General features: G+C 35.0%; 7 protein-coding genes across 7 annotated transcripts; 3 read left to right on the top strand and 4 right to left on the bottom strand.

Annotated features, from left to right (window-relative positions):
• Positions 1–123: 123 nt before the first annotated feature.
• Positions 124–1,317, bottom strand: Gpb2 (G protein beta subunit; the record flags this gene model as incomplete). Its single annotated transcript, XM_018433285.1, has 3 exons — positions 124–580; positions 660–1,137; positions 1,209–1,317. The coding sequence occupies 3 exons, from the start codon at positions 1,315–1,317 to the stop codon at positions 124–126; spliced, it is 1,044 nt and encodes a 347-aa protein (XP_018298533.1).
• A 1,602-nt stretch (positions 1,318–2,919) lies between these two features.
• On the top strand, positions 2,920–4,109 carry PHYBLDRAFT_176505 (hypothetical protein; the record flags this gene model as incomplete). The annotated part of the gene is made up of 3 exons (XM_018437793.1): positions 2,920–2,930; positions 3,305–3,416; positions 3,477–4,109. The coding sequence occupies 3 exons, from the start codon at positions 2,920–2,922 to the stop codon at positions 4,107–4,109; spliced, it is 756 nt and encodes a 251-aa protein (XP_018298534.1).
• Positions 4,110–6,351: 2,242 nt separating this feature from the next.
• On the top strand, positions 6,352–6,789 carry PHYBLDRAFT_161141 (hypothetical protein; the record flags this gene model as incomplete). The annotated part of the gene is made up of 1 exon (XM_018434351.1): positions 6,352–6,789. One exon carries the CDS (start codon positions 6,352–6,354, stop codon positions 6,787–6,789), a length of 438 nt encoding a protein of 145 aa, XP_018298535.1.
• Positions 6,790–7,287: 498 nt separating this feature from the next.
• On the bottom strand, positions 7,288–7,746 carry PHYBLDRAFT_138054 (hypothetical protein; the record flags this gene model as incomplete). The annotated part of the gene is made up of 3 exons (XM_018429923.1): positions 7,288–7,315; positions 7,384–7,544; positions 7,570–7,746. 3 exons carry the CDS (start codon positions 7,744–7,746, stop codon positions 7,288–7,290), a joined length of 366 nt encoding a protein of 121 aa, XP_018298536.1.
• Positions 7,747–7,810: 64 nt separating this feature from the next.
• On the bottom strand, positions 7,811–10,861 carry PHYBLDRAFT_138055 (Homeodomain-like DNA binding domain-containing transcription factor; the record flags this gene model as incomplete). Its single annotated transcript, XM_018429924.1, has 3 exons — positions 7,811–8,013; positions 8,133–8,402; positions 10,771–10,861. The coding sequence occupies 3 exons, from the start codon at positions 10,859–10,861 to the stop codon at positions 7,811–7,813; spliced, it is 564 nt and encodes a 187-aa protein (XP_018298537.1).
• Positions 10,862–12,080: 1,219 nt separating this feature from the next.
• Positions 12,081–13,052, top strand: PHYBLDRAFT_105609 (hypothetical protein; the record flags this gene model as incomplete). The annotated part of the gene is made up of 1 exon (XM_018427908.1): positions 12,081–13,052. The coding sequence occupies one exon, from the start codon at positions 12,081–12,083 to the stop codon at positions 13,050–13,052; it is 972 nt and encodes a 323-aa protein (XP_018298538.1).
• A 3,920-nt stretch (positions 13,053–16,972) lies between these two features.
• Positions 16,973–19,277, bottom strand: PHYBLDRAFT_138057 (hypothetical protein; the record flags this gene model as incomplete). The annotated part of the gene is made up of 3 exons (XM_018429925.1): positions 16,973–17,258; positions 17,454–17,514; positions 19,055–19,277. The coding sequence occupies 3 exons, from the start codon at positions 19,275–19,277 to the stop codon at positions 16,973–16,975; spliced, it is 570 nt and encodes a 189-aa protein (XP_018298539.1).
• Between the last annotated feature and the right edge of the window lie 899 nt (positions 19,278–20,176).

A 20,176-nucleotide genomic window follows, 5' to 3' on the forward strand; every position in this document is an offset into this window, starting at 1 on the left:
TTTATGAAGCGAAATGTATAAAAAAAAGAATCCCATCAGGAAATATTATAGGAAGGTAAGTTAGACAAGGGTAAGAAAGGGATTTACAAAGCAAATGATAATATGATCAACATGATCCGTTTTTTATGCCCATATCTTGAGGGTAGAATCCCAGCTACCAGTACAAAGTGCCATACCATCACTTGAAACACCTACACACGATACACGATTGCTATGGTTTCCTAGTGCACCTACACGTTCACCCTTGAGAGTATCCCACACATAAGAATTATAATCATCATATCCACCAAACATTAAACGCCCTGACGCTGAAAATGCAAGAGATGTAATTCCACACAGAATAGATTCATGCGAATACACGCTCATTTCACAATCTGCACGCAAGTCAAAGAGTCTGCATGTAGCATCATCTGACCCAGTGGCAAATGCATCGCCGTTAGGAAAAAACTGGACAGCATTAATGTCTGCTTCATGGCCAACAAAGGTCTGTACACATCGTTTGGTGCGTATATCCCATACTTTAGCAGTAGTATCGCACGCTCCAGTAACAAAGACATTTGGATTAGGTCCAAGTGAAAGGCTAAGTTATACACATAGTAAGAAGTATATCTTTTATAAATATGAAACCAAAACCCCCTTCTTATTTTATTATATCTCACCTCATTACATCTCCAGAATGATCTTTGAATTCCTCAATCTTAACTCCCGCGTCAATGTCCCACAGCATACATGTCATGTCTCCAGATGCCGTCAAAATTCTGCGATCGTCTAGAAAACGGCAACTGCTGAGATATCCCGTGTGGGCTGATAATTCGCGAGCTGGACGAACAGGTCCGTCACGCGCTCGTAGATTGTAGATGGAACATATGTTGTCAAGTCCACCACAGGCCACAAAGTTTCCAGAAGGAGAGTAAGCACATGACATTACCCATGAAGAACGTAACGGAATGGCATGTACTTTATTACTTGAATAAGCATCCCAGACAATTAATTTACCGTCCTGAGAAGCCGATACAAGATGCCGCTTGTCAGAAGCCCAATGCATAGCATATATCTTGGAAAGGTGACCCTTGAGTGTCCTGCGAACCTTCATCATGATACGGGGTAGTGCGTCGATATCCTTGGTCATTTCTTTGACTAGATTATTTATTTCATTTTCAAGACAGTAAGAGCAAAATCTAATCGATTTATAGCTTTTGGCTACTTGCGATTTGTATCCGCCAGGGCTTCTTTTCGCTGTTTGATTCTATCCTTAAGAGCTTCGGCATCTCGTTTGGCAGCAGCAATGCGTTCTGGAATGTCACTCTCATCATTCATTGGATCAGTGGTGTGAATCGGTAAAGATGTTTGTTGGAAAAGATTGTCAAGATGAAAAGCAGAAAAGAACGAGATGGGAATAGGGGTGAGAAGGTCAAGTGGACAAGTTGAGTCATGCTGTAAAATAGGGGGGGTGGGGAGGACCTTTCAACCTATGTGGATTTGTAAACCAGGCCCTGTTACCTTTACGAAAGGTGTTCAAGAAGCATAGCTGTCATATCACGTGTACACTAGAGCTATTTACTATTACAGTTGACCTGCAGAAGAGAGCCGGTGGTAAGAGTATATATTGTTTCTTAAGCATATTTTGCAGCTCCAAATGATATACTATAGTTCAATACATGACCAAAGCATTCTAAATTGTGTAGCCTACAATAGAGAGCATGCGTTTCACGCTGTACTACGCTAAATCCAGCTTTATACAAAAATGATTTCTTGAAAAAAAAAATGGGATGGCAACCGTTACAGTTCATCAACGTACAAACATTAAACCAGCCGTCAAAACATAAATATGCCAAAATCATTGACGACGTGCGAGAAAGAATAAAAGTAAAAAATAATAGTAATGCTAATCAGTAGCTATATTTATAAAGTTTCTACAAGATGTATAGCCTATCATACCATTATATCTAGATTCTATTATGACATACGCACACGCACACGCATACAAACATCAATACTAAAGTACTACAAGAGCTTTGATTCCGTCCGAATTGCAAAAAAAGAAGTCATCAAGCACATTTGCCCTCATACATATCCAAAATCCACCCAACTTGCTAGTTAATTTTCGGCCAAATCGAGCCTTGAATCCAATAACTTGCCAAGCCCTCCCACAGATATTTCTCCCTTCTTTGATGAAAAAAAAATAAGCATAATAATATTCACTTTTTCTCTAAGAGAATGCCTTTGACTATATACAAGTCAGCTAAATCCTTAATGAATGTAATCACTAAAAATACACGTGAGTTCAAGTAGGCAATATTGCCCTATATCAATATTCCATATAACATCAAAGCGATATTCGAAGGTGGGGATGCTTTTTACAGATAAGTTAAATAATAATTTGATTATTAATTTTTAGAGAAAAGGACACTGCTTGATGTTTCCAATAAATTTATACGGGTACTTTTAATTTTTCAAGTCAAAAATTTTATCACTGCCATTGATAAATGTAGACCATTAGGGGGCTATTGTTCTGTTTTACCTTCAATTATTTTATTTTAGCTTTAATTAGGTCGCCTATGAGGCCACAAGTGCATTAGACCTTAATACATCAGCTAATAAAATATTTCTACCTGATAACAATTCAAGATGGATATATATATATATATGTCATATAAATTTATATAAGCTTATCGAGTTTTATTTTTTTTTACAAAGAATAGTTAATGTGTTTATTATACAATATATGAGAATATTATACCAATTACTCTTTTAATGACATCAATAGTGGTACTGATATTGATCATAACAGCCAAAGTAAGAGGATTGATCTATCCCGACTTAAGACGGATCAACCAATCATATGTGGTGCTATCTCTATGTGACATGTACTGTCAGTCACTGATACAAAATCAACTTTGACCATGCTCTTTGCCTTTCATGACTGGAACGTAAGTTTCTCAAATATATTTCATTCGAAAATAGATAATCAATTTGCGTTTAATGCGCTGGCATTGGGGATGCCTCAATGCTCAATCTTCAATTTGAGAAACAATAAGAGACTTGAAAAAGCTGAGAAGTGGAATCCGAAAAGCAACTGGCCTGGCTTGAAATCTAGTTCCAGCACACCATTTTTCACTTTACATTGGAGATAATCGTTATATAGTACATATTTCTACATCATGTTGCGAGATGAATCTAAGCAAAACATACAGACATTGAGAACTCGTTTTCTCTTTTAATTGTATAAGCTATGAGATATTTTAGAATCAAGTTTTGATGTCCAATTCTTAGTCAATGAAGGCTGATGACCTATTTATTATAGCACTGTACCAACATTAGATCAAGTCTGCATCCCAGAGACTCTTTTAAAAAAAAGAAAAACCAACGACAAAGCGGCCACAGATGCAGCTCAAAAGAAATCTGAGCAGCGAAAGGTACGGATTATCCAGTTTAAAGTATATTGATGGTAAACTGACATAAAACAAAATTCACAGGCCAATCTGGAAGTACGCAAGGTAATCTTTAAACGAGCCGATCAGTATGTGCGTGAATACCGACAAAAAGAAGAAGAAGAGATCCGGTTACGCCGTCAAGCCAAGAGCGTAGGCGACTTCTTTGTACCAGCACAACCTCAACTTTTATTTGTGATCCGTATCAAAGGCATAAACAATATTCAACCAAAAGCACGGAAAATCTTCGAGTTATTTAGGCTACTTCAGATCAATAATGGTGTATTTGTACGTCTCAACAAAGCCACATCGAACATGCTACAGATTATCGAGCCGTTTGTCGCCTATGGTGACCCTAACCTCAAGACAGTGCGAGAACTGGTTTACAAGCGTGGATTTGTCAAGGTCAACGGCCAACGTATTCCAATTACTGATAACAAGATTATTGAGAAGTCCTTGGGAAAGTACGGTATATTGTGCGTAGAAGATATGATCCATGAGCTATTTACGGTTGGCGACCATTTCAAGCAAGTCAATAGTTTCTTGTGGCCATTCAAGTTGAACAACCCGAGCTCAAAGGCATCATGGAGACCACGAAAATCCAAGCATTATGTGGAAGGCGGCGATGCTGGAAACAGAGAAAGTGATATTAATAAACTTGTTCAGGCCATGAACTGATACTTGATCTAAGCATTATGAGAAGATGAGGACGAGCTTTAGGGTAATTCAAAGAGTATTATTAAAGGTAATACTAGGGGTCAATTTGCGTAAAATTTACATTTTTTTTTACCTTTTGATTTTATAGAGAATAATATATTCCTACTCTCTATGGGCGCAAGCTTTTAGCCATATACCAATATGTTTATCTATTTTTTTTTAAATATACATTTATATTGGATAATGCATCATAGAATTCTCTTGTACAATTAAAAGTCATAGTCTCATCTTGTAGCAGTATTATGTTAATTGCTATTTATTTGTAGGTTTTCTTTTATATATGTTATGTTGAAACTTTATTGGATAATGATAATTAATTATAAAGTTATATATAATTATAATAAAAACAAAAAGCACCTTTTGGTTGTTCTTAATAGAAAATATTCTTTATTTATTACAATCATTGGCTGTTAATGTTATAGGCCCTCATATGTTTTCATATCAAATATGATGTTAGATAGTACTTACAGTGTGATTGTTATACTATTAAGCAGTATATAGAAATATAAAGCTAGTAAGATAGACAGATTAATTGTGCGAAACCCGATACAGACAATGAAAGGAACTACCATATCCCGAATACTTTTTGTTAAGGTATCAATACACCAACAGAGTGGATGCTGGAATTTTTTAGACAATTGCAGGACCTAGCTTCCAAAACATACAAAGTTACCACAAATATCTTTGCACTTGGTAAATACGTTTTACTTGAAGAGTTGGCAGTCGATCCATTTTTATAGATATATTAACGAATGGATCGATTAAAAGTTCTTTGTGAAGGTGTTTTTGTTACTAATAAATTGTCCCACTACCACATACCATACAACTGAAGGAATAAGATAAAATCGTGAGCTAACCTACTGCCATATTAATACCTACCTTTCTGCAAGTCCCCACCAAAACGCCATGAGCTCCAACAAAATTCGATTTACTATGATGTCAAGCCTTTTACTTACAGCCATGTACTTGCTTTTTTATATGGTCAGTTTTCTAAAGCAGCTTGGGCATCAATCCTTCAGCTTCTTCCCTCTTCATCAACATTGGTATATATATCACATAAAAATTGTCATTATAATATTGTGTCAGCGTACCTTAAAGGAATCGTGAAAATCATCTATGGGTAAGCTAGACCCGTGGGAAATAGTGGTCGATTTAAATAATGATTCTTTTCGAGATTCACTCAGCTGTGCGATGAGGCTCAGAGGGACAATATAGATATATATATTATTAGAATTTTCATCCTAATCAGGCTCACGACACTACCCAAGAGAAGAATTTCCGAAAGGTTGTCATATTCCGCTCCGAGAAGATTTTCTTTGTACATGTTTTTCTTAGTAGAGCAACGTGAAATGATTCGGGAACTCTGTATTTTTGGTGATTCTGGAAATATAAATTTGATGTACTGCTTAACTAGTGTCGGTGTTACAATCATGACATTAAATCATAAATCGTACTTCTTTAGCTCTTAGCTCTTCTTTTCTCTTTTACATTTGAGCTTTAGGACTTCCTACTAAATTAGCTCCATGTAACTTTGACACAGTTTACCCGACATTATGATATATTTGTCTTAACAATCTTTAATATATTATCTACAGTACTAACTGTAATAATTATTGGTCTGATTACTTAATCGTTTTTATATATATTTTATGTGCTGACAAGATGATGGCTACTAAGCTACCCCAATATGAATATGTTCTTATATGTGATAAATCCAACAGCCGAGTATCTGAATAACCACAGCTCCAATGATCTTCTGTAAGTGTTTTCAGTTAAATTGACTTGCCATTTTGTTAATATCGTGTCCTCACTTGCTGACAGGTACATTTCATTTGTGCTAGTATTACAAAAACGCATAAAATACGAACCTGTGCCCATCGAAAAATTCCCTCCTTCTTTGTTGATAACTTTGCATCGAGAAGTTTTAAAATTGTTGTCATTGTCGAGTATACTTGATCCCGGCTTGTTTATGTCAATCAAAGGCATCCTCCAAATGTATCATGGAAATTAAATCAATAACTTGGTTACGCGGCAGAAGTTGATCAACCTTGCCCTGAAAAAATTTGGCTCAGAACAAAGTATTGTTGCTGCGGTGGAATCACTTTTACCTGCTATGAAGGATTTGGATGCTGGCGAAATTGGTGAATCCGAATTGGCTTGTTCAATTGTTCATCCCTTTATCTAATCATTACTTGCATATGAAATGGATGAGAAGATGACTAAATGTACAAATACCATCCCTGAAAACGGCACGGATGTAGGACGACGACCCGATTATGAAGTTACCACCTACGAACAATACCAACCACCCTTTCGTAGATACTTCGGGAAACTGAAGGGTGGGGAGTCATCAGATATATCAGCAATTATGTATTTTTATTGTTTGGGAGTGTTTGCAAAACTGGAGATCTTCACCAGGAATTTGACCAGTGTGTTGTGCTCTCAAGCCCTTGGAACAGCAATCACATTCTATGCACTAACACATCCTCACCCTCGTATCTATACGTTCATTGAACTTGCGCCAGTTACCATACCCAAGACAAAGAATGCCATAATGTTTATGATAAGCGCCTTTGATGACCTCTTCAAAATTGCCGTATACCATCGTACAATATCGAATACTCCCATAACAAATGCTTAGCTACCGACGTTGCCATTTGAATTTGTACAAGGAAAACGAAAATCTCTTCTTATAAAACAACGACTATCTTTGGGATCCATTTCGAACAGGAAATTGTAACTGTTTTTTATTTTCTAGGTTTCCATACCGATCGTATCGGTCGCCATTGGTCGATCATATCAATAAAAACAATTCAGTAACATGTATTCCTTCTTATTATCTTTGTCAATTCAGGTGTGCTTGTTAAGTGTATTGATTGACGACAAAAGTGCTTTTGACCAAGCTGACTCAATCCTCGCTTGGTTACTTTTCATCAAACATAGCCACACTACCTACTTTTTCTCGGCTTTCTGAATGAGCTGTTAATAACTATTACATGAGCTCTCTGTTTCGTCATTTATCCCATCATTTGTAAGAATGCGAAACGAATCCTTTAGTGATTTTTCTCCACACTTTTACAGGCTTCTGTTATTCTTTTAGATAAAGTGTCTTCTTGAAAAAAACCTATGGCGCTTCACCTTAATCTTTGCCACCGCCCAGAATTGTTCTATTGGGTTAAGTTCAGGAGAGTAAGCTGGAAGATACACGCATTTATATCCTCGACACTCAATATACCTTTTTATGCTTTCATGAGTGTGAATAGGTGCATTATCTATGGCTATATAGTGACCTTTCATATGTGGATGATTGTCCATTTCATCGAGAGTTACTTTTAAGAAACTAATGTAGTGACCAGTTATTGTTCCTGAGCTTATATGTCCGTCAGCCTTTGTCTTCTTTGCAGGGCCAAGTTGTTTTTACGCCGACGGTAATCAAATCTGCGACAGAGACAGAACCCAGTATGGACGTTGTGTTTGCTCTCGTAGTAGGTCTAGTAACAATAGTACGGGTACCTTTTTTGGACCAAGCTCTTAAGTGTTTCATATTGATATCAAAAGCAGACTCGTCGAGAAACACGAAATTCGTCAGGAAGTTCATGTCTGTATTTTCTCATTTACAAACCGAATTGTACCGTTCCTCAATCTTTTCTGGACTGTTTCTCTCAACAGAATGAATATCTGTTTTCCTTCAACGAGAGATTGCGTTCACATCTCATAAAGTTATTAACAGTACTACGTGATACTTTAAGGTCATGAAATTGCTTCAATAAATGCTCGGCAACTTCAACAACAGTAGCAGAGGGATTAGAATCAATGAAAGTGATAATAGTCGCTTTATGTTCTTCAGATAAGATGCACTTTGGACCTATTTTTTTTAACAGCTCTCAAAAATACTATCAGGACACACATTATACTGGCTAACCCATCTATACGCTGTTCGAATGTGAAAGCTCAACTGCTTTGCTGCAGATAATGCACTCATACCTTTTTTAATTTTCAGATCGGAAAACCTAGCTTTATCCTGAATGATACAACGCATATAAGCACGTTTTGTGTTTGTCTCTTCTATACGGACATCTTCATTCTTTGGCTTTTCTAATAACATTGGACACGCCAGAGAGAATTCATTGGGGGGTACAGTTTCTAAGTACTTAGTATGAGTAGCAATTATCTCGGCAACAAAATCATTCTGATCAACAATGTAGTCCATGGGCTCAGGACCACCATTCTCATCAATAACATTTCCATTCCCATCTTCATATAGAAATATTGTACTCAGGTTGAATTGTTAAAGTGTTGAAAAAGAAAAAGAAAATACCAGAAGAAAGAAACACTCAGTCTCCATTTATATTTTTTTTCGAGTGTCAAGAATGATGATGATTTCGAAAAACATGACAATGATTTCGATTGGCCGTGACATTACATTCTTTGAATATTCTAATTTTCTTTTGTACTATGGTGGTGAAGGTAAAGGTGAAGATAAGATTTTCTGTGTAAATTTCAAAAATGAAATAAGAAACTATGCTATAAAAGCTGTAAGAAATGTAGGACAAGAGTGAAATATTGAAAATGTATCTATTTTTGACATACAATAGCAAAGAAATGGTATAAAATTGAAATTGAACATTAAAAAAAATAAAGAGGGGTAAAAGCATCATCGAGTTAAACTACCACCCTAAAACAGCCCTTAAATCCCCGAAAAAGCTTACGAGATTTCCCTACTTAAAGTCGCCCTTTTTTCTTCTTTCTTTTACCATAGTGTAAGGTCTTATTTAATACTCTATGCTCAACTACAGATACAAATTCTGTCCTACATTTTTAAGCTATATGTTAATATTAAATTTAGTAATATAGTATGGCAGAAATGTGAGAACATACGATAGAATTCTAATGACTGATTTGTTTCTTATATACTTTAGACGCGTTTAGTAACGATAAAAAGATGATGAGTGTTAGTTCAGTAGTATTGTCCCCATCAGATTCAACGAGACCTCCAGAAATATTGAGGGGGAGACCTTTTTTTTCTTAGTCAATGTATTAAGAATCTTTTCTTCTCCTTTTTCATTTTTGTGCTTATTGACAAATGCTAACCCACTGGTGGATATTTCGAGTCAATTTGTAATACTGGACTTTCATTTAATTCTTTGATCTAAAAAAGAATACATAGTTCCATGCCTCTGTGAATAAAAATAGACCCAAGTAATATAAATCACTAGACATAAGTTATCAAACCAAACAGAATGATAATCCCATCCCCCCCTATTAATCTTAATAATCACGTTTATTAATATTGTATTTAAAAAGTATTAAATTATATATATATTGTGCCTATGAGTATTGCACTGAAATAAAGTTGAGTATGTATCAATATACAATTTAATAAATTGATGTTTCTTGAAACGGATATATTTCGCTGGCTTAAAAATATCTTTTTACTGAATGAAGATTTAGCAGATATGTACAAATATATATATAGTCAAGTCAAAAGGTAATTTAGAAAGGTTCAAGAAAATAATTACTATATTAATAATTATACTTATAATTTTTACTTTTTAATAATAGTCATAACAGATTGGGTACGATCGATCAAAGACCATCGAGTAACCAAAGAATGTAACTATAATAACTGTCTTACTAGAGTCTCAAAATAAACAAACAAACAAAAAAAGCAAAGTCGTTTTCTATCTTTCTATCTTTCTCTCTCTCTTTCCCATATGTATATGATATGCTTATGCGTGTTCTCGAATAGAATTATTATAAGCAGCCTTGTACAATTCGTATTTTATTTATATATATATATATATATATATATTAAAAAAAGTCTAGATCTATAGATATTTTGAGCTGAAATGATGATATTTGACACGACTGTCATATATATATATAGATGGGGTCTTGTTCAATTTAACCTAAAGCACAGACATTTTGTCTTTTAGTCTGGGATAAAATTAAACTGGCCTAGTATGAACCCTGGCATACTGTTGGGTGCTACGACTAAGAAGCGTACAACCTTCTTTATTTATCCATTTACTCATACCACGCTCGGACTGGAATGAGAAAATTCCAGGACAGTTTGGAGATCACATACCAATCTATTCATATTCTCATTTTATGTTTATATCTATATATCTATATATACGCGATCGCGTTGTACCTATCAAGTTAGTAGCTGGAGAACAAACTGGAGTGCATATTACCGATTGTGCGTCTAGTTACTTCAAGCTACCAAACGTAGAAGATCATATATTAAGTAACTCTGTTTTTGAATACTGCATTTGACATATATATATATATATATCTAATTATACATATATTAATTATGAAAGTGCAAATATGGTCGGGATTGAGGTTTGTGATTCTGGGTAGATTGTAATAGTATTGGTATAGTCCCATTAAAGACAAGTTACGATACAGGAGCTAATATAACAATGCAAGTGTTTCGTATGGGCTGACTTTTTGATAAAAAAATGATAAAGAGCTAGAATCTATCAGCTAAAAAAAGTGATAAATAGAGAAAAAGAGAAAAAGAAAGAAATATAGACTGACTGGGTTACTTTGAAAGGGAAAGTGGCCACGCCATATCTTGGCTATGAAAAGGAGGGTCCAAAGCATAATGTGTCACCATCATGACACGCTTGATGGGTATGACTAACATGGAGTTGATCAAAGCGTCCTCCTAATCCAACCACCTTCCACAAGGAAGGAATTAGCATAAGGTTCGAATCGACAGTTCATTATGTCAAGGAGGATTTGTAGAAAGATTTATATATACACATATACACATATACAGATATAGAGCATTCTCCTATGATAAAGTGATAATCAGACCGGAAATATGGACAATGGAGCTGGTCTTGTATTACGAATGTGGGTTACACTTGTAATAAGCATGCGACCCAAGAAAGCCATAGGTATTCAAGTAAACAAATTATCGGGCAAGAGATGTGCGTAAGTCTTTATTGATGAAGAGTAAGGTGGTAAAACAAAGCAAAAAAGCAATGCAGAAACTCTAGTCATTTTACATAATATTAGACAATGAGCGGAATTGTGTTATTTATGAATTATGATGAGCCTCTACTTCTGATGGTGTTTTTGGTTTACAATGATGACAAGCCACCTGGGGGAAAAACTTGAAGAGGGGTTTATATACTGTAACAATTTACATGTGTTATGTACTATTTGCTGAGGGCGATCGATGACATGAAGAACTAGGCAAGATAGGGAATGCTGATCTAAAGTTCAGTTTTTCTATAATAATAATAATACTGATACTGATACTGATACTGATAATTATATCGAGATTAATGTTAATTCTAATAGTAATATTGATAATATTATTAATAATAATAATAAAAAGAAGAAAATTGTACAGACAATGACAACAAGAGAATGAATTAATAGCCAAGTAAGAAATTCATTCCGTATTAGAGAGACATTTCTTTCAGCTCCATCCAAAGGTCTTCTTCATTCCATTGTTCCTTTATATGCCTATTCGACACTTGGACCATTTTACTTGGCCATTATTTATTATAGAAAAAAAAAACCCCTTTTTTAATATTCCTTTTTTCTCCTGACGATCTCAAATACACATTTATTCATCTCCTTTTTCCTTTTTACAAGCGTAATTCTTTATAGATTAGTTGTTATAAATACCCTACCCTATTATCAATATTTTTTTATTTTTCTTCTTCTTCTCTCTTAAACTAACAGTTTTTTTTTTAAAAAAAAAGAAGAAATAAACCAATAATGTCTTTACCTGTCCATTTGTACGGCCCATCAAACACCAAACCAACTCTTCCTCCAATCGCAATTCACCCAACCCATTCTTATGCACTACCCAGCATTCATCCTCTACAGTCTATCGGACTCCCCTCTTCACCTCCAGTAACACCCCCCATCAAACAGGATCTCACAGTCTCTGCCCAGTCTTTGATGCACCATCGTCTTCATCCCGGATTTTTAGCAAAGTATGCTCTCGGAGAAGAACTCGGCAGCGGTGGATTTGGGTTTGTTGTATCCGCCCACGAACGTCGTACTGGTATCGAACGTGCTGTCAAATTTATCTTTCGCCACAAGGTGCCTGCTCATGCTTGGGTGCGTGACATCGAAGAAGGTCCTATCCCAATGGAAATATATGTCCTGAAGAACGTCCGACACCCTGGAATTATTGGATACGTAGACTCATACCAAGACGAATCCTTCTTTTACCTTGTAATGGAGCTCCATGGTACTCAATGGTCTTCTCCTCTTGAAACCGAAGCATTTCCTGGCGGTGTACCCCATTCGCCTGCTCTGTCTCAGACCTCCGAAGACTCCTACACATCTTCAATTGATTCGCCAATTGAAGAATATCCTACCCGGGTCTTTACTCGACGTACCTCATGCGATTTGTTTGAGTGCATAGAGCGTCATCACAATTTTGAAGAATCTCTAGCCAAGGATATTTTCCGCCAGATTATCGAATGTGTTGCTCATCTCGATTCGTTCGGCATATGTCACCGCGATATCAAGGACGAGAATATTGTGATTGATGATCGGTACAAGGTTAAGCTGATTGACTTTGGCTCAGCCGTTATCCTGCCTCGACACTACGGCCAGAACAAGCCATGTCTTTTCAACAAGTTTTATGGAACCATCTCCTTTGCTTCTCCAGAAATCTTAATGCGACAGATGTACCGTGCTGAACCTGCCGAGATCTGGTCTCTCGGTGTTCTTTTGTACACAATATTATTCGGTGAGGTGCCATTCCATGACCCTCAGATGGCTATCTCGGGTCGATTTGCCCAACCCAAAATTAAAGTCTCCTCTAAATGTCTCCACCTTGTCTCGTGTATGCTGGAACGTTCACCTGATAAAAGACCCAGCATTCATCAAATTCTCACCCACCCATGGTTCCGTGACTAATTCCTTTGGCATGCCTCTTTAAAATTCTTACAATATTACACTACATTACACTACACTACATTACATTATACTACATTACATTATACTACATTACATTACACCACACTTTCATGGACCAAAAATCCGCAACATCATTCTTTTTCTTCTTTATTATAATTATAATTATCTTTATTATTTCTATTTTCTATTATTCTTATTATTACCCTTAGTATTAACTTCATTGCCACTTTCTTATTATTATTATTATTATTATTATTTTTATTATTATTTTTATTACATTCTGCATGTCTTTATATTCTTTTGCTTCTTAAGCTTTTAATGCTCTGTTTATCAAACTCATTGCAACACACTATGGTTATCCTGCATTTATTTCTAACACATCTCACGCTTCCATTTTCCCCTAATTCTGCAACTCTTATGTCTTTAACCCACCCCATTTTTCCTCCTTACCTTCTCAGCGTGTATACACCCTCACACACCCTCACACTCTCACACACACACTCACACACACAACCATTCTTCTTCTTCTCTTTTTATATATATTTTTATTTATTTTTATATATAATTTTTTTTAATCATTCATATTATGCACTTATTTCACATTAATCTTCTTCTTAATCCAAATTCATTCATATTATTTCTTTCTAATACAAAAAGGGAGCCGCTCATGCTTTGGTCGTGAACCTCCCTCTTCTGATATCAAAACATATACAAATACAAATACATTCATACATTCATACATACATTCATAAATACATATATAAATACATTCATACATAAATACATTCATACATATGTCTCTACCTCTCGGACTATATAAAGAAGAAGAACAAGAAATCGGGGACTTTCATACATTTTTGGATTTCTCTTAATATTGATACTATTGTCTTTTATACAATGAAAGTATTATTCTTGGTTTGACATTTATGAAAGAAATATTTCCGCATAGTCAGAATTATTATACTTATAAATATCTTAAGACCACTAGATTCAAATGATAAAGAAAAAGGAAAAGCAATGCAAACCTTAATAAATAATAAATTATAAATAATAATTAAGTTTTCTATTGAATTGTCTATAGATGATCACGGTGGCACAAATAGGTCGTTATCTGTATCTTTGTAATACTTACATAATAAGTACATATATATTATGCTATGCTATTCATATTCATATTATACTATAATCTATATTTTCTAGAATATGTTTCAAAATTATACAATCGATTCAAGGTTAGATCCCTCAAGGGTCCTCAGCCCCTTACAAGTTACCTGCCATGTAAGATTGTGGCTTTATTTGGATCGAGCACAGGGTTCATTTCTTCATGCCCTGACATATACACGGGGTCATGTCTCGCTTAATCCTATGGCTCGTATCTGACACACTGTTTCTATTCCTTTATTTGCTCACGTTAAAGTTTGGCCTTCATTTCTACCAAATGATTGTATACATGAGATCCAAATAGCATTTCTATAGATCTATATCTATATTGCAAAGAATAAGAAGAATAAAGAAAAGGTTTCATTTATTTCAATCAAAAACAATCCACAACGTGTTTATTGCCGCATTAAACAGTGCTAGAGTCTATAGAATATCTATGGCTCTATTTAGAATATTTCAAAAAGTAGAAAAAGCAGTGCTCGGATGCATAGTGGCAGAATTGATATTCTAAAACAGATAAATAAATAATAATATCAAAATCTTCCAATGTATTCGTATATGAGATAGAGATTTAGTGGTCTTAAAAGTGGAGCTTACTAATCTCCTAAATCTATTGTGAATTTGTACATATTTATAACTGTATTGTATATCTGTTACATCCCATACACACATACATATATTTTTCTTTTGTGGGAGCCTCTTGCACACACTTAAAATACACCTTATTTATGGTTTGGTAGATGTATGTATGTATGTGAGCGAGTGAGTGAATATATAGACTTGATGACTGTATCAAACCAAGTGTCGATCTTATTTGCTATTCAAGGGGTATTTTGCAATGTACAAAGGATGCGTAGACAACACCACAAGGCACATAAGTAGGGCAGCATATTTCATGCCCACGAGGCTCCTTTGAATAACCCCCACACACTCCTTCTTTCCTTTTTCAAAAATCCTTAATCTATCGACTTATCAGCATTTTAGGTATCCACTTTAAGGAGATAGTATATTACAGTATAAAGAAGTAAGATCTGTGGCTTGACTCTTATTTTGAATCTTGTTTTATTATATCAATGCCAGTATGAGGCCAGTATGAGGCCAGTCAGACAGAATTTATAAACTGTTTAAGAAGAATAAAACAAGACATATAACCAAATATAGTGGGAAGCAGGCCTGAAAAGAGCTTAAGTAGCTCTATATCCTACCGATGGAATATATAATAACTCTAAAAGTAAAGAAAAAAAAGGTGGTATTTGCATAATAGAATGGTGTATATTTGAATACCACACCGAAATACTACAAGGTATTTCTTATCAGCCTTTCTTCCCCTTCTTCCTCTTCTTCTTTTTATAGTACGGTAAAGCATATGTATTCAAAGCTCTTGATTTATTAGGGTAAAAACTATAATATATATATATATATATAAATACCTAATATTTGTACTGTACAGCAGTAATGCTATGCCTGAGAGGACACAATAAAAGGATCGTCAATAATTCAGGAGAGGATCACAAAGTGAAGAAGAGGGGAATATCACTATATAAAGTTTATCTACCTTGCTTAAAAGACTCATCTTATTTCTAGCTGTTGACACCAAGAAATCGGTCAATTATTGTTTATCTGATCAATTAATGCCCCCCCCCCCCCCTCTTTTTTTGAGGTCTCCCTTTGCTTTCTTTCTTATTTCTTTCTTTATTTCTAGACATAAAAGCACAATTATGCAAGGCAAGAATACTCATAGATATAGCCATCATGAAAAGCAAAATGGCCAATAACCGATGAAATTACCTTGCTTAGATGTGAAATTGATAGATTAAAGGGGTCAACCTTTTAATTTAATGCCGGTATATTATTTAATCTACTTTGCAGCTACAAAATAAAGAAAGCCAGTTCTTTGCTATAGATAAAAATACCTTGTTTCGGTCTTATCTTTTATGGGAGAAAATTAAATAAATCAATAACAAATTTGGCTAAAACACCAACACATTATAGCTTGCCTCGACTCTATAAAGTTTGTTTCTTTTAAAAGATAAAAGTTTAAAGCATAATATTCAGGATACGTAAATTCAAAATCTGTAAAATAAATTTATTACATATATATATATATGCGCTAGGTGGATCTTTCATCTAAACCACAAAATCTGTCAAAATTGATAGCTTAACATGGGAACTTCATTTCTACTCCATTAGTCTCACTCACAAACAGCCTAATTACAGTTAGGAAGTACCATTTACTGGGGACCAACATAAATATATATATATATATCTATATATATATATATATCTACCATTATACACGATAAAGTCCTCAAATAAACTCCTCGAATGTATTGTCGAGACACCTCTTTTAATTCGGGTTTTTACCATATCCATGCTGAGTTCAACGACCTTGATCCACTTTTTCGACGATTGAGAAAAGCTTATCTTTGAGGTATTGAGCTTCAACTCAAAACCAAGGCAGAAAGAAAAAAACACAAGCACTTATTCAGATAGATGTTGAAATGTACCTTTCTGACATCAAATAATATTGACGTGCATGGGGCAATCCAACTGTTGTGGGTAGCAAGGAATTCCTGGCCATGCCTGTTATTTAGGCAAATCTCAAACGATTCCGAGTGAATATTACGAAACTCCAGGCAGAAAGTTACAAGGCTGTCGCTGTTCAATTGCGACACTGCCTTACCCCCATTTGAAAAAGTTCGCGAAAATTTTGTTTATGAAGAAGGCCAGCACCAATGGTTCAAAGGAAATGACAATATCTATAAAGAGCGTCTTATTGTCTCAGATAAGGTTTGGGCCCAGCTGACACCCGGATCTATGGAACCTAACCCAAAAGTAGATATCATTGTGTCTTCTGTTAGACACTGAGGTACTCTGTCGACAGATGCACTGAAAATCATAAACATAAGCAAATAAGGCATATCTGTGAAGTGGTTGGGCATATTAATATATTCTGCAATTGAAATCCACCTTTCCATAGCCATTAAAAACCTTGTCAGGGCGATGAACCCAGCAATTCGGTAACTCCCCGCAAAATATTCATCCCTACAGCCCATTCAAGAGGCGTTGCAGGCTGCTCTGGAAAAAAAAAGACAAATTCTCGGAAGCAGGCTAAAGCCCAGGAAAAAAAAGTGAGGTTTAGAAGAAAAATGAGCCAGATATACAGAGACAGGAACAATTGTTGCTAAAGACCACGTTTAATGCATCTTTGTATGACTGCATGTCGCCTATTGTACTGACTTATCTTGGTCACCCTCCGGGATCGCCAATTGTCCAACGGGACCAATTTCGCCACAAGCTCCTACAAAATAAACATATAACTAAATAAATATGCTTGGAATATACACTTTTAGCGCTCACTTTCTGTTTTGGATCGAACTAATGTGCTATTTTTTTTTTAATTATGCTTAACATTTGGTATTTCCTCCGTGTAAGACCTGTTATTACTTCATTCTTTGACAGCAGGTGCTACCTTAGATGTTGTTGACTACCCAAATCTTTCTTTATAGCGTATAATGATGTGCGAGACTCTACTTCGAGCCTGTTCACACATAAGATGCTTGTACGAGGCAATGTAACTAGTTATGCTACTATTGTGAGGAAGGAAGTTCGAGCTGTATAATGTTTACAGCTGGATTACTAGCTAGCAAGGGTGTTTTACCCTTAATTGAGGCGCTGTAATAAATGATAATAGACTACTTCATGAGGATAAGCCCTCAAGACAATATATGTGCACTCCAATAGTTAATACGAGTCAAATAATAGTTAATTGGCTAGATGTATGGGGATAAGAGTCAGCTACCAAAATTATAAAATGGGAAAAGTATTTTTAACGAGGTAAAAAAGGGATACCTTATTATGTGTTAAACTTGCTCTGATATGTCCTCTGTTTCGTTTTCCAATTTCGTACCACGACAATAGTCGGCTTTCAGCCACCACGCCCACCATCTCAATATAACAGTGAGCAGGATAATATTATGCTTTTATTTATTTATTCTTCTTCTAACAGTAGCATACTTGTATAAATTGAGATATAATTAGAATAAGAGCCTTCTTACTATGTATACTTTACAGCAATTAAACAATACTATCTTTTTTTTTTAAAAAAAAAAGTAGCAACTGTGCCTCCAATTGCACTATACAGTCATATCTGCCTTTTTTTATAGTCATAGTAATGAGACATATAGTACCTCTTTTGATACAGACCTTTGTCCAAACATAGGTGGTTTTGAAAAAAAAGGCATAGCATTTTTCAAAGCTACCCTCTGAATCCCCTCCTTTTTCTCATAGCATTCGTATGAATATATGTAATATATTGGACATAAATCTCTGCTAACATTATATTAGAACAGACGCGTATGTAATATATACATACAAATGTGTGAGTATTTTAATATAAAGCATTATTCAAGTATAAATTATTACTTCCAGAAAGCCATATGAACATACACATGTAAATATTAGCGAACTGTCGAAATAAACTATTTTGGCACCACAAAAACAAAAATAAGCCCAATTAGTGTAACCTTCATCTTTATATTATGCATGTTTTGTGCATGACTTGGTTCATTATAAAAGTGTTCTGACAATACTACCTCTTCTTTACTATTTTCTATATTGGCACGTGATCTAGACACTTTAATAACATTACAAACCCACCTTTAATTGAAACTCTTATTTAATACTGATAGTATCTTATAGATATATATACATGTGCATGTCTTTTTTTTTGAAAAGTCTTGTCTAATTAATTATTTAAAGTTTTAGTGCATATGAAATGTGTATAGGCGTATAGAACACGAATTCCACAAGGTTAATTGTAAAAAAGTCTGCTATTATACTAACCACAAGTTCTACACATCTGCCCTGGAATGACTCCATAGGTAATCGTATCCAGACTTCATCTTCCTCCATATCGATTCCAAGGAGATCTTGCAGGGGAAAGAGTGTGTTTGTGTATTGGTCGGAGATAAATCTCGAGCCTAAAACAGACGAATTGTCACTGATGATTGGCTGGAGATCATGAAAAAGGAAGGCTTTTTGATCTAGCCTAATCTGAAGCATACAAGAAAAAGCAAAGAAAAGCAAAATAAAATAAAATAATAAAAATAAAAATAAAAATAAAAAGCTGTGTTCAGGATTAAGAATCCATAATTATAGAAAACAAAGAATTTCAGTAAGCTTATACCTTAAATATCACATCAATTGCTAGTCAAGAGCCTATTAAGACTTATATAAATAGTATAATGTTTGCAAAAACACACATCTTTATAGTCATTTTTATTTCATTTTGAAAATGCTTTGTAAAAAAGACGCAGTACCAAAGCATTTGTCAGCCAAATGTCTCCAGTAAAATTCCTGAAAGATAATTGAACGATTTGGTTTTTAACAGTAAAGAATTCAAAAAATGAAGTTTATGATTATCCATAATTATTAGAAAAAGAGAAAGAGAGAGAAAATATACTGATATATTGTGGCCATCGCCATGTTAGGAGAAGTTGAGCTTCAAATACCAGTGAAGATTAGACAAGGCTTCTTGGACCTTTGTTCTTTTCTGCGCCAATTATGAACATCCTCTTATTTTGCCCCTTCTTTGATTTTCCTTCTCTTCTCTCGGGGAATCAAAACCTATTTGATTTGCAACCCACGTCTGCCCCGCCACTTACAAACCCTCTTGCTGGGGTCCCAAAATTTTTAGGTGAATCGTCAGAATTTTTTCAATTCCTTGTTTTTTTTTTATACCTTTTTGGCCCACTCTATCGACCTTCCGGATAGAAAGGCGAGGCTGAACAAGTCTGACTCGCTTTCTTAGTCTGATTATCTATAATCGCTTACATCCCCGACTCCATCATCTTGATCAAGCACCAAGATTCTTTATTTTTTATTTTTATTTTTTGACTCAGCGATTGGTACGTCATGGGGTTAAAATGGATGAGACAAGGAGAAATGCATCCAATGTTAGC

Source organism: Phycomyces blakesleeanus (genome assembly GCF_001638985.1).
Source record: "Phycomyces blakesleeanus NRRL 1555(-) unplaced genomic scaffold PHYBLscaffold_1, whole genome shotgun sequence".
NCBI lineage: Eukaryota > Fungi > Mucoromycota > Mucoromycetes > Mucorales > Phycomycetaceae > Phycomyces > Phycomyces blakesleeanus.